This window comes from Stegodyphus dumicola, chromosome 2 (genome assembly GCF_044657685.1).
Source record: "Stegodyphus dumicola isolate Sdum_Otavi_A_Nest chromosome 2, ASM4465768v1".
Classification (NCBI taxonomy): Eukaryota; Metazoa; Arthropoda; class Arachnida; order Araneae; family Eresidae; genus Stegodyphus; species Stegodyphus dumicola.
This window is the reverse complement of record NC_140769.1, coordinates 254,267,542-254,284,443: the sequence shown is the minus strand read 5'-3', so window position 1 is coordinate 254,284,443 and position 16,902 is coordinate 254,267,542. Positions and strand designations below refer to the sequence as shown.

The 16,902-nt window shown below is 32.8% G+C and overlaps 1 protein-coding gene across 1 annotated transcript in view; it reads right to left on the bottom strand.

Moving 5' to 3' along the window:
- Positions 1-981: 981 nt before the first annotated feature.
- Positions 982-16,902, bottom strand: part of LOC118199807 (T-box transcription factor TBX10-like) — a 156,705-nt gene continuing 140,784 nt past the window's right edge. Inside the window, exons 7-8 of the mRNA XM_035371668.2 lie at positions 12,903-13,036; positions 982-1,454 (exon numbers count right to left, since the gene is read on the bottom strand). Of these exons, the coding sequence (XP_035227559.1) occupies positions 1,174-1,454; positions 12,903-13,036 (415 nt within the window). The 3' untranslated portion in view covers positions 982-1,173. The remainder of the gene's footprint in view (positions 1,455-12,902; positions 13,037-16,902) is intronic.

Genomic DNA, 16,902 nt, shown 5'->3' with positions numbered 1-16,902 from the left:
AGAGTTTTAACTGTAGTAGTTAAGAGTTTAAAATTTTGATAGTTAAGAGCTGCAGTATTTATTTTTTTTGGTTCTGTTTTAAAATTCAAATAAAAGTATTTTGTTCATTCTGAGAATTTAGCTTTATTCTTCCTACAAGATTCAATATTCATTATATTGAAATAAGGAAAGGATCTTTACTCATAACTTTTGACTACTAGAGCTAATTTCTATGGGCATATCGATGTAAATAAAATTCATTACATTTTTTGCTGAATACAAGTATTGCTTATATCCAAGTTCTTTTCTGTTCCGATATTCTTTTCTGTTAATGCTAAGAAATCTCTGAAAAATTGAAACAATTACCGTATCATATTCCTTCATTTATTTTGAAACAAGTAATGCTAACTTGTAACTGAAACACTTATAATTTGTACAAGATAAAACATTTATTTTATTAGATTACAAGCTAAGGGTGTAATAGCTAATTTTTTTAAATGCTGCTTAAATTTACTAGTTAAGACTTATGCTAATATATTTTACTGACTACCTAAACAATATGCATTCAGATTTGCTTCATGAATTTCCAATCTGCATAATGACTCTATTCTACAATATATACTTAAAATTTTAATATCCTGATATTTAATTTAATAGTCTGTTCTTCAAGTAACATTCTACCTTTCCCTTTGGAGCCACCAGCGGCCGAGTGGAAAAATCCCTGACCACTGGTACTTCAGTCCCAGGTCTGAATCCTGGCGAACGAGCTGCCTGCATGGCCTTTTTTGTGATTATCCCCATGTGTAGCGTGGATACTAGCCAGTATCGCTAAGAAAGTCCTCTACGAAGGCATCTCCGCTTTTAAGGGAAATAGCCTTAATATCATAATTAAATAAACCAAACCACAGACTCCTCTTTATTAAACATAGCAAAAGTCTCTGAAGCATACCTTTAAAAAATTATTCAAGGTTTGTATACTTATACCAAAGAAAAGTATTAATATGTGGAACTAATAATATATATTTTTTATTGAAATAACATACAAATAGAAAGCAAACTGTACAAAATTGAAGTTCTGGCAGATATGTATACAATATTAAAGGAAACAATATGTTCATATTGCACATTGCAAATCATATATCTCACTATAGTTCATGAGCAGTATTCTCTCTTCCATCAACAAAGGATGCTTTTTCACCTGGGACTGTATTCATGAGCATTCTGCTTTGGTCGTGCACTTGAATAAAGTGGGCTATAGCCTTGTGTTCCTCCATACCCAGCATAAGGAGTGAGGGGTGGTCTGGAGTATGGTGTGGCACGAGATTTCATTTGATAGAGGTAGTTATCATACGTTGGTGCATATGTGCACACATCTGCATGATATGGTTGGGAAATAGTGCAGGATTGCTGACTGTGAATGTTATTGCTTAGCACACGGGGGAAGATGGATCCCGAAAGTTGATCAACTTCCTCCTCTGAAAAAAAAAAGGAAAGATTTTTTATATTTTGATTCCCACTTTATAGTTTTATAAATTTCTTCTCAGTTTTTCAACAAAAATTATGAAAGTCTGTAATTTAAAATAGTACTAAAAATATCAAAAAATATACAGAAATGTATTAATCCAGTGAATGAATATGGATTTACAAAATTTATATCAAAGACTAAATTATTTTTATCACGTTTATTAATATCTTTTTCGCATTACTATATTTTTAAATTTTCAATTTAATGTCGATGTAGATGCTTCGCTGTTTGGTTGAGCAAGCATAAATTAACGGGTTGGGACTTAAAGTATTTAATATAAGAAGTTTTGAACTGAAATCTCGGCGATGGCATGGATGTTTGTAAATGTATAGTAGTGTCTGTGCGACATAGGGACATGTGCGGCGAGTCGAAAGTCATCTCGAGAAGTTGATGGTAGGGAAAGAGGGGTGGAAGATTGTCAGACCTCCCCCGAGGTGCAACCACAGAGACTTCATAACTCCAAATTATTTCTGCCTTCTATGTAGGTCATCACTTTAAACAATATGTTAAAATTGTTAACAATATAAAGAAATATAAAGATGTTAAACAATATAAAGATGTTAAAAGACGAGAAATAATGCTCTTTTTCGTCGTTAGAGATGTCGCTGCTCTTCATCAAAATTGGGGGCAGAATTGAGCTAAATCGCTCTGTCACCTGAAAGGTGTTGAAGGCTGTTGCCAACGACAGGAGTAAACTTGCGCTCCTTGCCACGAGGAATTTCGTTGGCTTGGGCTGACTATAGGTCAGAGAAGTGAGTATGACAACAAAGACAACAACTCTGAACTGACTATAGGTCAGAGAAGTGAGTATGACAACAAAGACAACAACTCTGAACTGACTATAGGTCAGAGAAGTGAGTATGACAACAAAGACAACAACTCTGAACTGAATGACTCACTGCATGCAAATTGTATTTGGTAATTAGTTTTGTGCATCCTAGCACTTGTATTCTTCATCAAATTGTAATTACTGACTTCCAAAAAACGATTATGACACAACTCAATGGATTACATCCAGGTTAATTTAACCGACATATTGGTCCAATAATAATATGCATCTTTATTACTATAAAAAAATCAAATAGCAACAGTAAAATCTTTGCCTTTCTGGTGTGGCTTAAATTTCAGAAGTAGCAAGAATTAAAATTTTTCACCTTTTTTTTTCTTTATTTAAGGGAACGGTGGGCTTTAAAAATGAGTTTTATAAGTTTTTGTGTTTTCAACAAGAAATTTTACACATATTATAACATCAGTTTATAAAATATATGTTCAAAATTTTAATTTATTTTAAATTAAAAATTTTTAAAACAAATAATTAATTATTTTAATTAAAGATTTAAAATGCTCCTTGCGCGCAAGTTAGCTATATAAAGGCTTAACAAAAGTTTTTGTGTATCCGTTATTGAATATTATGAAATTTTTAAAAAGGATTTTTGAGAACTTAAGTTTTCGGAAAAATATCACCTTTTGTTAAACATTATCACAAGTTTTAAACTTTTTAATAACCGCATTTCCAAAAATGCATACACAGATCTACTGTAATATATAACAAGATAGTTTCTTCTAAATATTATTCATTTTTAACTGAAAATGAGACGCGTGGAGCATTTTCACAACAAGAACTGCGAAAAAATTTGTTTTGAGAAAAGCGAATTCAAAGTTTTCTTTGGACATGAGAAACAGCAAATTGACTTTAAATATGAATATGTAGACACTAGATAATATTTCAGTATCATTTAACTATTTTTAATCTCATAATATGAGAAAAATAAACATATCGCAAATTGGTATGCGATTCGAAGTTAGTAGTAGAAACAGTTTACGCATTATATCCAATTGAAACTTTTAAAATCCACTCGCATCATATGTTTTACGTTCATTTGTTACATTTACATTATCCTTTAATGCTTTATAATATTTTTACTATTTCTGTTTTTTTCCAAGCAGGTGAACTTCTCTTTTTGCTTCGGCTCAAGCAACGTTGATCACGCATTTTTGCAACGAATAGGGAAATCTTCATTTGTCCCTGGGCGTTGAAAACCCTAGCTACGACTCTGAGTTGACCTATTGCAAGCAACAAAGACAGCTCTCAATTTTTCAGTTTTTGACATCTGTATCTCGTAAGAGATTCCTCAAGCCATCATAAACGCTACACCTATTCACGGGATACACAAGTTTTACAACCGGAGACCCAAGGCAAAACTTTTTTATATAAACCTTTCCTTCTTTGATTCTTTTCAATGTAATAGATATAAGTGATGCAAATTATATAAAGCATTTTGCATAGTAACTTGATGATTTAGCACTTTCGTATTTAAGATATTTAAGCAAAATTACATTAAATATTTCTGAATATTTTATTTTCATGGTTTTATTTTATTATGCGTTGTATAAAAAATAAGCTTTTATATTTTAAAGCATGATTTTGTTCCCCACTAGAAGAAACTGCTATGAAAAGAAGAACCGTGAGGAATTCTTGTAGGTTTTATTACAAACTGTTAAATAATAATGGAAATAAATTGCTTATAAATTTAATAAATACATACAAGACCATGCCTATGGTAATATAAAAATGTTCATATTCCTGTGACGTCATAAGCTTAGAATGTGAGGGTCACACTATGGCAGAAATTAACTGTGCAAGTTAGCGTCAGTTTACAAATCTAAGTTTTGAGGAATATCAGTTACCAGCGAAAGAAGAAGCTAATCAGTATCTGATTTTTGAAAAAGGAAAAGAAACTAAAATATAAAATTTGGGTTCTCCCTTTTACTTTTATGTTATATATATATATATATATTTACACTTAAAATTTTACATATTCGAGGCCCTCTGAAAGTGGTAGCCCATGGATTTTCACTTGACATAAATCAGGTTCTGGGTTAAGCCTCCTAGAAACACTAAATTCTCGAAACGAAACACAGTTATGCGAAGAACTCTTCGCATGTCAGAAAAGCAGGAGCTTCGAGCAGTTAGGGGCAAACTGAAGGAGAGGGAACATTTTGATGTATTTCCTGGTGGCCTGACACCGTCCTACGCTAACATATGTCTGCAGTTCCGTCTCTGCACACTGTTCGGCGGACACGAAGCAGATGGTTTGGATTTTCCGCCTATTTTGTGCTTTTGTTATCTTCACTTTTAAAACTAAAAATTATACGTTTGTGTTTCTATAATAATTCTGCATAACAAATTGTGCAATTATTTTTGGGGGATGGGAGAGTGGGGGGGGCAGAGCTTAAATTGCGAGCCCACCGGAGCCCGGCTCCGTTACTTCTTAGCTTTTGGGATAAATCATAATTCTAGACAGAGCGCACCGGAGCCTTAAATCAGAAGACTCTGGCGCTTCTTTTATGTAACTGAACGACAATTTCAGTAGAAATTTGATCTCGAAAATTTTATTTTTTGCAATAAAATTATATTACAAAAATTAAAATTTATCTCTTTACATTTTATTTAATTACTTTAATCTTTAATTATTTAACTATTTAATAATAATAATTAATTAATTGTATTTAATTAAATAACAATCATTAATTAAATAAAAATTCACAAATATTAATTAAATAATAATTCATTTCGTAATAATTAACTATTTAATTTTAAAACTATTAATGATTTTAATAGTCATTTTATAAGGTATTTCTCCCACTTCCCTAGCGTGCCTCGTGGTGTAACGGTAGCACGCTGGGCCGGTATTCCAGAGGTCCGTGATTCGATTCCCGGCGAAGGCGGTTGCATATTTTTCATCTTGCCTGCTTCCAAAAAATCCTAATGACTCTACAGTGGTGCCCGAACTAAAAGGGTTGTGGATGATGATTCTCCGCACCCAGGATTTGGAGACTAGGTCCCCTAAAACCCTAGTCGCCCTTTAAAAAGGGGAGTATATAAGGTATTTCTCCCACTTCCCTAGCGTGCCTTCGTGGTGTAACGGTAGCACGCTGGGCCGGTATTCCAGAGGTCCGTGATTCGATTCCCGGCGAAGGCGGTTGCATATTTTTCATCTTGCCTGCTTCCAAAAAATCCTAATGACTCTACAATTTTATTTATTTATTTACTTCTGTTCCTCTTTGCTGGCGGTCTTCCATAGGGCTACGGCACTTCTAATTTTAGAAATTATGCTCTGGGGGGGCCTCAATGATTCACAAGGATGACAAGCAGCAAGGGGAGGAACTTACGATAGTAAACATGCTACCGTTTAGAATTATTCTATGTATTGGAAGTAAAAATACATCCATGTATAAGTTATTTTAGATAATAAGATAATTAAAATAAGTAATTTTAGATACTAAGATAATTAAAATCAGATAATAAAATGATTAAAAAGATGATGCTAATAATATCTAGTATACTGCGATGATATTCTGCACAGAATCTACAGAGTACTGTTCTCTCATGTTAATTTTATTCGATCATCTCCCAAGTTTATTTCATTTCTAGCTGTACAGTATATTGTGTGAATTATGACGAATATTTCATCTGTTGATACTCTGCAGTTTGTTCTCTGCAAAGAATGCAAAAATATCTGCACAACTATAAAAAGCAGCAGGCGGATGCGCCTTTAGAAACGCTGTAGGGTACTTTCATAGAGTATAAATAGATGTAAAAAGACAGAAAACAAGTGCCAGTGAAATTCTGACAGGATGAAAGAGAATGTTCTCTTGTTCTGAACACAAAAGTTAAATACATATATAATTATATTACCTAATAAGTAAATAAAAGACTATTTTATTGTACAGAACTACATAGCATTCAAATATGCAGCATTCCATAAAGTCTGAGAATTAAAGGATCGAATCGAAACGAAAGAAATCATTTGTGACTAGTTTCACGTGAAAATTAATTGAGGCCTGGAAGGAAGGAAGGATTCCTTAAAAGGAATGTGCAAAGGATGTATTGGTTTATTCGATTATGGCAAAGCATAGTAGAGCTAATCTGCTTATAAAAAAAACTTTCTGAGGAAAACTGGCTCCAGGGGCGTAGCTAGAGGGGGCAAGGGGGGCATCTGTCCCCGGGCGCAGAATCCAAGGGGTGCCTAACTGATGTTACAACATTTTAGAATTAAATGTTTTCCATCCTTTGCAAGCAGTAGGGGGCGCGAAATCTTCAGTTGTCCCTGGGCGCTGAAAACCCTAGCTACGACTCTGACTGGCTCCTATTCACATTACACCTGAAGAAAGCCAACCATGCAGCTAGCTTGATAACCTGGGATAGAACCTGGAGCCCAGTATTTAGCGGTCTTAATGCCATTTCCTGTAGGAACTTGGCTAGTATTCGCCCTACACACTGGGAAAACCACGTAAATATCCATATAGCCAGCCTTTTCGTCTTATAAACCTCGGCGAACGAACTAGATATATAGGACTTTCTGTAGCAGATGGACTCGAGATTTCGTGGAACACTGATAGATGGACTATGGTTTAAACAACCAACCACCAATGTTCAGTCTTATTCACTTGGTCAAAAGTGGTGGGGACGAAATATATAAAGGATTTAGGAATGTAAAATAATTGAGTCAAGAAGTTCTTCTAACCTCCTCCTAATTTGCTAATTTTGGAAAATTTCCATAAAAGATATGATAACATCAATAATTATAATGATCAATACTCATATTATGAAATAGCGTTCTACAGATAAAAGACTTCAAACCAAGCAGCAAGTAACATTCCCAGGAGTAGGAGTAGAATGTAAGCAATTCAGAAATGCTCCACAAAGCGATGTCCACACATGTTAAGTCTTGCAAAGATGTTTATAGATTTTGACCGCTTCTTTCTATTTCTACAAACAGACAAAACTAATCGTCACAGTTATTATTATGTAAAAATTGAACACGTTGGTATATTAAACGAAGCAAAGAAGAAAATTTGTGCCCTCCGGTATTTAAAAAAGAAAGCATATTTTCTTTCAACGAAAGTGAAAAATTAAAGAAAACATTTCTACAGCCTTTGCTGACAAAACCGCTGAAGCTATATATATTATTATAAGAAAAGTGGTGAGAACAATACAAAAAAGACCAATTTTGGTCAAAATATTTTTGCGCGAATGTGCTGCAAAATTAAGGAAATGAGAAGATAAATTGTAGTAAGCTCGCCGAAAATTTACCAAAAGCATATATATACGAAACTTTCGTTTCAGACTACGTTCCGAAATGAAAGAGGTAAAACTTACGGGGCCTTTCGTATTATAAAAAGAAAGATAAAAACGAGCTGCGCTTCAGTTTTCCAAAGTTCCTTATTTGAGTAATATCTTTCCAAAATAAATGACCTGTTTATCTCAACGTTATTCGCTCTCAGTAATCAGGTTGAAAGAAGACTATTTTTTTATTTTTGTTAAAAAAATATTAAACTACTTTTTTTTTTTTTTTTTTTTTTTTTTAGTTTTCTTAGTGTAAAAAACAAGCTCCAAGTACCCTTAGAAGTCGTCTTCGAAGGCATCTCTCCTCAAAGGCCTTGTATACGTAACACAATTCAATCCAATTAAATTTTTATCGACAGATTAGCGGTTAATATAAAAAGCGATTAAAAAATTAATTCCCTGATGATGGATTTATTTTTCTTATTTATTTTTGGCGTATTATATACGTGTAAATTGTAAGACGTTTTTTTTTTTTGATGACATACCAAAATATCAAATGGAATATATCTTTTAAAAATTTCTTGTCAAATGGAATAAATCTTTTAAAAAGATCTGAATTTATTACTCAATTTTAGGAAATTTCAAACTCCAGCTTGAAAATTTCATTAAGGTTTCCTTGTTTATTTAATCTCAAATTCTTCGACTTCGAAAATTTATCAATAACTATACATAGTCAGCTCTCGATTGATTGAGCTTTTACTTCAAAAAGGAAACGAAAAAGCTAAAATTGTTTCTTGCAGAACTATGGAAAAATTTCTATCGGAAAATATCAGCACAAAGCAAAAGGAATATAAACAAGAAAAGAAAAATCCGAAATATCACATCAGCGACAAATGATGATGTCAGGAGCTTCTTTTAATTCACAACAGTACCTGATTCAGTGGAACGTAATTCAGAATGTATAAGCACTGTTAAATCATCAGTTCAAGTAACTTTAATATGCGTAACCAAATTCACTTATTCTTCGAATTATACTGCTTATAATTAGGTAAATTCTTAATAGCATTCTCTGTTAATTACCATATAATAGAGTTATTCCTCATTTCTATGTCTTTTTAACTGCTCTCGGGTTATACGTATGTTTTGAGTCAACCATGGGCGTCATACTTAGTATTACGCCGCTTAATTGGGAGTTGACTCTCCACTGAAAAAATACTGAAAAGACGGAAAATAATTTTCACTGAGATAAGCGGTTTAATGATATTGCATAAAATTCTGAGGTTCTTCATTGCAAAATACAGGCAACTTTCGCCAGAACGGTGAAGGTAATTAATAAATGGTCACAGACACTGTGACTATGATCAGTTGGAATTAGATTTTATTTTAACTTCGTGTGTGAGTGGAGTTGAGAAGAGGGCTGGTAGCCGGTAGGAAAGAATTCACGACTTGATTTTTGACTAATGAAGCCTCTTTCGTTTTGACAGAATATGAATTACCCAAAAGCCACGAGATCAGAGGACGGGAACTTATTCATTAAGTGGCACATTCTTCGTGACATCTTCAGAGTCGCTAATAGGGGCTCACCTTGCAAACATCCATTACAGCATGATCGCTAACTTTCAAATGATGTATGGAGTTAAAGAGGACGGAATGCTGTGTGAGTAAACTTAGGCTTTTTAGCTAAAAAATGAAATAAAAATAAAATAAATCGTATGTAATGGATCTGTTCCCCTGCGACAACTCGATGGAGTATCTATCTTTATGCCAAATTAACGAAACTGAAAACATAAACTAATGTAATAAATGTAAAAGACTGAGTACATTACAACCAACCTGTGTATGTAAATAGTATTCTGGTCAGTAATTTTTCACAAACGCGAAAAAATAACCGAAAAAAAAAATCTCAGAAAGGATGGGGAAATTAATGCTGTAAAAAACCTATTTAAGTACATTTTAAATCAAAACGGCAGATAGACGTATTTAGGTCATGCATAGATAGCTTCTAAATCAAAGATTACTTGGTTAATTTTAAATTCGTAATATTTTAAAGAAATCTGAGTGTTTTTAAGGAAATGCGTAGCATGAGGAAATAAGAACATGAAGTTTACTTTATTGGCCTTAAATTATGGATGTAAGAAAATACAGTATTATAATTTTTTACTGTTTTGTAATTACAAATTACGTTCAAAAAAATACCGGCATAAATATTTTAAAAACTGTCTGATATAGGGTACCGATTCTTGCTAGAAAATTTAATGAAATTTCAAATTTTATTAAAAAATTCCACAATCGTTGGTACACTTTAAGAAATTTCTTAGCATCGAATCCGAAATTAAGCATTGGAAATTTTAATTCTATTTACAACAACACATTTTTATGAATCAGAAATTTCAACAAATATAAAAAAAAGTCTAAGTTAACTGGATGCCATTCGTAATGTGTATTGTGCTTTAAGGATGGCACTGCATTTCAATAAAATGTTTGACTCTAAATATTAGAAAACTTGGATTATACACGTTTTACAATTTAAAGGATGTATTTCATAGATTTTTATTTATTATCTAACATAACATCGTATAATTGCATTTTATTCCCACCATTTAAATGTTTTTGAGAATAGGTTATAAGTTAAACAACTGAAATTAGGAAGGAATTTCTTCTCTGAAAAGTTGACTAAGCTTTCCAAATGGAAAGCTAATAATAATAAATGTATGAATGTATGAGCCTCGCATTGTCACCTCGAAACCGAAATTTTGAATTTCGATTTTTTTTTATTTATTTCGTATTTTGTGCGAATTTAATGAACGTTTGATTAAAAACTCAGCGAGCTAAAAACTTTGTGTTGCCACTTTGCAAAGCGCAAGATATTTATGTTTCAAATTTAATCAGAAAACGCAGAAAATTTAACATACATACAAGTATAAAAGACGTGCGTGTTGCCACTCGAGAAAACGCAATATATTTTTCTTCCGAATTTAATCAAACTATGGGAAAATGGAAGCCCATAGAGCCATCAAATTTTGAACAGAATGTCTTTCACCTAGGCATGTGCATCCCGAAGACCGAATTTTGAATTTGTTTTTGATTTATTGCATATTTTGTGGGTATTTAAGAAATTTTTCATTAAAATTTGGCGAAATAATAGCTTTGTGTTGCCACTCGGCAAAGTGTAAGATATTTATGTTTTGTTTTATATTATTACAAGCTCTTAAAAACAAATGCTGTTTTCTTTGGCTAACATTGCAAAGATGGTAAGCTTGGGAGAAAGTGAAGCCTAATCCCGTAAAATGAATAATCAGGGACAAATCGCGATCAGTAGTCATGTATGAAATGAAACCAAGATAGTTATGTTTCAAATTTAATCAGAAAACTCAGCGATATAAGAGAAGTGTGTTGCCAGTCGACAAAATACAATATATTTGTTTTTGTTTTGGAATGGAATTAACAAACTCAGGAATTTAAATGTGTTGCTTCTGCCCGAATTAAAAATCTTTATTTATCTTCCACGCAGCACTAAGTTGTCGTTCAGCAAAGCGGAATTTCTTTCAAATTCTTCTCTTATTAATTAACAAACTAAGCGATTTAAAAGCAATAAAGGCAGATTCTTTCAATTATTAATAATTACTAGCTGAAGTCGTGAAAAAAATTGCATTAGCTAAATTCATTAAAATAATTATACTTTTCCCCCCTTTTTTATGATAGCTATTTTAAGCGTCTGGCCATACAAGCGGTTAGTTGATAAAATAATGATACACAAAAACGCAATTATATTCAGCCAGGGTTGTATTCAGAAATGCTATTACAAAAATATTTCTGCTGAAGATCTAAGATGCTTTCTTGGTAAATAGTTCTCATCATTTTTGTTATGTCAATTACTGTATGAAGCTTTTCATGTTTCTGTAAAATTGACGAACATTTTTCTATTACGGTTAGTTTAGACCACATTCTTCAATTTTTATACAGTATTTTATTTCAAAGATTTACACGATAAGTGGAAGATATCAGCACAATGTAAAGGTTAACAATCAAAAAGTTCGTTTATTATTTAACCAACACTACATTAAAGTCAATTTAGAAAATTCTTTGGCCTTCCACCTATTTGAAGCTTCAGATTGGGATCCTAAAATCCCGTTTCCTAGAACTTTACGAGTCACTGAAATTGAACTATCCACAATTTCATGCCATTGAAAGAACAGTTACAATTAACAATTTTAATCTAAGTTAAAGACTTACCAAGTACATCGCATTTGATTCTACAGAAACTGGCTGAAAATCCTCCCTAATATAATACAAATAACAATAACAACTTTTAAAACTCTTTTTTCATTTATTTATTTATTTTTAATGCTTATTATTTTTTATTTACGAATTTCTTTATTTATTTGCATGTACTTTGAACATTCCTATATATAACTGTAGCTGAAATTTCAATTAATACTCAGTTTGTAAAAGTAATTGTTATTTTTTTTAACTTTTTCCCTCGGAAATTTATTTTGGTTGTAAATATTATATAATATGTTAATTTCTTTGGTGTCTATAAACTGTTATGTTAAACTAGGTTAGGATTTAAAAGATATCAATGTAAATAATCACATGTCATTAATATGTTTGACCGTTCCTCCTATTAATAAAAGCAATAAATTATATTGTTACGAAATGCCCAGCTGCGATAAGATAGCTTCCCCGCCAGAAAGTGGCAAGGAAAGGCAGGGTTTCCATATTTGGGGGGACATCGCCCATTTGGTGACAAAACTGGCGATATGCTATAGACGGAGCGAGAACATCCTAGAACGAATTCTTACAAGTTTTCTCGAGAATGTTCTCGAAGGCAGGTCAAAAGTTATGTGTACCCTGCCTGTACGCGGAGTAGAAAGTTTCTTGAGTATGCTGAGCTCAGTAGTATTGTCTTAAGTTCCAAGAGCGATCGACGGAGTCAGGAGCTGTACTTTAGAGCTTCCCCGCGAAGCTGTCTTCACCGTTATAGCCTGAAGGCTGTGTTGCTGATTGTTTCAGCGTGCTTGTCCTAGTTTTCCGACGACTGTAACGCATCTTTGGAACTGTCCAGTGTAATACTGACGAATAAATTATGCTTTGATTCTTCATCAAGTGTTGTCATCAATCACTCCAAATCCACGAACCCGTAGAACGCAACAATATCTTTGAAAAATTCTAGCCAAAGCCAGATATCTAAGCTAAATTCTGTGCTGGTTATGTTTATCAAGCGATGGAAGTTGGTTATACAACATCTGAGGTTAGCAATTTTAATTGAGTAGAAGTAGGTGAGCCATATTTTTAAAATACTTTACATGTATAGTTACTGGAATTTACCTTTTTCTACTTTCCCATACGTTGGCGTTTGACTGACGCTAAGTAACTGTAGAGAACTCGGTCTGTGTTGATTTCTTGCTCTTTGAGAAGGGGGTACATGAGCTAACATCTCTACAACACTTGGAGGTAAAGACCTGCAAAAGAGAGATGGAATATAATTTTAAATAAAAATGTTTTGTATGTCTATTAGCTAAATCAATCACTTGATAAAGTAGCATAAAAAATAAATGTGATTATGACATAACTCTCTGCTTCTATGTAAATGCTTTATTTTTGCACTGACGGTAAAGGTTGGCATCTCAAATAAATAAAAAGTAAAGAAAATTTTTTTCGAAATGCAGAAACGTCGATTAAAGTAAACCTTTGACGAACACGAATTTGAGGAAAGTGATTTTGCACATACGCGATAACTTAATTATTTCGCTTTAAGTTATCCAACGCTAGAATTTCATTCATCAACATTAAATGTTTGTTGGCATCAGTTCTGGCCGGAAGTTATCAACCGTTCCATCAACTGAAAATGAAGCCAAAGAAATCGTACAAATTGAAAAAGCAATTAGTGGCGAAAGATTTTTAGAGCTGAAACAAGGAGAAATCAAAGATAATTAATCGAGAATTGGACGACCAAGAAATAACCAATGTAGAATTAAATAATCTTATAACACCAGCCTAATGCGAGGAAAAAAAAAGAGGGGGATAGTTCTATATTTCCTGTTCTAGTGGGCCGATTGATGAAGTTAAATTTTCGTTTTTTTATGTCTCGAAAGCGCTAATTAGGATATGTATTAGATTTATATACAACGTTGTTCTAATACAGGTATTTTGACACAAAATCGGACTTTTTCTGAAGTGACATGTCAATTTTTTTCCATATTTCGATTCTACGACTCAAATTATGCCTAAATATTAAATTTCGTAAAATTTGGTATGGAAATTTACAGAGAAATTCAAAAATTTATGTTGGCGAATTTTTTTCAGTTTGCGCCAAGAGTAATTCACTTCGCAAGCTTTTTTTTAGCAACTTATTTTACTTTGTGCAATAGCAACCTATTTTACTTTGTGCAGTAGCCGAAAAAAATGATCTATCATTCATACTTTCAAATAATTTTAATAAAGTACGTACATTTGGTGTTATTATCGCTTGGAACAAATACGTCAAATTTCAAAACGCTCTGATATATAATTCAGATATATGTTTGGAAATTTTGAATATAAAACTCTTAACTTTTTGCAGTTTCCAGATATGCTTAGAAATACATCTACTTTAAGATGATGGTAAAAATTTTATATGTTATAATTCAAAATTTTTTCGAAAAATTTATAAAAATTATTTAAAAATACAAATTTTAAAAATAAATCATAAAAAATGGGCGAGTTTTATTTGTAATGAACCTAAATTTCGAAAAGATGGAATCAATTAAGTTTAATAAAAGAAGAGATATTAATAGCTAATTTAATAGCAAATTCAATAGCTAATTTTTTTAAAAATACTCGTACGATTTTTACAAAACTTGGCAGTTTGGCATAACTTGAGTCGTAGAATCGAAATATGGAAAACATTTTTTTGAATCGAAATATGAAAACGTTTTAACACAAAAACGAACTTTTTCATTTCAGAAAAAGTTCGTTTTTGTGTTAAAATACCTATATTAGAATAATGCTATTTATAAATCTAATACATATTCTAAGTCGCGCTTTCGAGGCATGAAAAACACAAGTTGAATTTCGTCAATCGGCCCAGTAGAACGGTAGTTGTTTGTCCGAAGTGTACTTATTGAGCAACAATAAAAGTCCTTTCAATTAACATTTGTTTCATATTTTCGTTTTAATTCCAGCAAGATTTAGGCTTGTTTAATTTATAGACATTTCCTTAATCTGAAATATACCTAATAAATTTTTCTATCGAAAGTTAACACTGCAGAACGCGATTTTGTCGTCCACGCAATGTATTAATAACGCAATCCCTGCGGTCGGCAACAGTTTACTGTACGAAACGAGCCATTTTCAGCTTTTCTTGTTGCATAGCTGTATAATAACAACAGGAATAACTTTAAGAATTTATACAAAAATAGTATCAGGAAAGCGCCTTTTGCTGACCATCGGCCTTTGGCATCTTCAAAAATAGAACTACGTTGGAGACGACGGAGAATTCTTTGGAAGCTAGAAGACAAAGGTTCTTTTTCTTATCACATTCACTTGAAAGGAATTACAAACCGGCAGATCTTAAGTACGTTCACTAGCAAAAATAAACTTTCCACAGTTACAAATGGATTTGAACCCAAATTCAAAGGCATATTAACAGACCTTCGCTTATTTAACGTATTATCCAAAGCGGAGCAATTTTTCGGCTCATGCTAATATTTTATTCCCAAAATTCAATAAATTCAACAAGACAATTATAGTCGTTCAGGGACATCTCGACACTTTTAAGGAAGTCCCTTAGTAGAGTGGTCTGCACCCTGGTGTCGCATATGGAAACCACTGTATTGGAATAACCCAACAGTGTAGTGCGTCATTGTGAATCGAAAGTGTTGTAATTTCAGAGATTGATCAAGAAAATAAATATTAATAATCTGTCAGGTAAGTTCTTCATAGTTTGCAATGCATAAAGTATAAGATTGGCTTGATAACGATGATAAATGTGGACGATGGCTTCGATTTTTGGCGATTTCCAAATGACTGGCTAGTGAGATCAGGCATTCAGGAACATGGATGTCTACGCAAAACGTTTCCATAACCAGTCAGGGGGGTACTGACATCTTTCATAGAAATCTGTAACTCGGGGAGATTTCGACAGTAGGCTAACGGAGAGATCTCGATTGTCGAGTCAGGCAGTTTTGCCAACGGCTTTCGAAAATGTGGAACATACCCATACAATATTTTGGAATTTATTTTAGAAGACAATGTGTTTGACTATGAACTCATATCTACTACAAATGGCACCTTTCCAGTTATGGTAGAGGAAGACGATAACCTCCAGAGGTCATCATCACCATCTACTGCATCAGCTTCTATCACTTTCGGAATTATCCCCTGTACAAGTAGTACAGAACCACTCTGTACGGAATAGGAGAAAAAAAACAAGAATAAGCCATTATAACATCCGCAGAATACAGGAGTCAACTGCGCAGTAAAACACCAACACAGGGAGTAACTCAACCCAGTACCTCGAGGGATCTCGAAGACAGTGAAAATTACTGTGGCGAGTGCGGTGGGTACTATTTTGATGATACTGCTGGACAGAAGTGGGTGAAATGTGTTGGAGAGTGTAGTACGTGGTTCCATGAGGCGTGTGTACAAAATGGGAATCAACCCCAGTTTACATGCAACAAATGTACTTAGTTAAAAGGGAGTATATATATTGTTGCATTGTTAATATGTGTTTAGTCCGTCAATCTTTCTTTTCCACAGTGCGTTGTCCTTATTTCTTAAAAAAAAAAAAAAAAAAAAAAAGCCATTTAAATATTCTGAATTATAGCTGCCGCCTGTAGATACCTGTCGAGATCTCCCGCAGTTAAGGGAGAAGTAGACATCTGGCTTTTATGTTTTTCTTTGCATTTATATGACCTATAATGTTTTTCAGGTAAGCCAAATTTTCATAATGTGTTACTAGTACAGGAATAATTATTTTTTGTAAATGATAAAATCCTTAAATGTCAACCAGTTATTCATAATTTTCCCTTAAGGTGTCGAGATGTCCCTGAACGATCTTATTTTTCTGAATATGTAAGAATTTTAAAACATTAATAAATATTTTAATCCATACAATCTAATTTTTCAATGCCATCTAAAAGGACTTTTAACACCTTCAAGTAATAATTTTTATTTTATTTCTCAAATTTCCTGTCCTTGGCAAACTCCAAATCATTACATCAGTTCATTAGAGAGAAACATTTTTCTTACAAACCTCGTAAGGAAACAGTGAAAAAATGCTCAATTAAATATTGAATAATTGAGTCCTTTTTTTAATTAAATAAGTGTAAAACTCTCCACATGCATT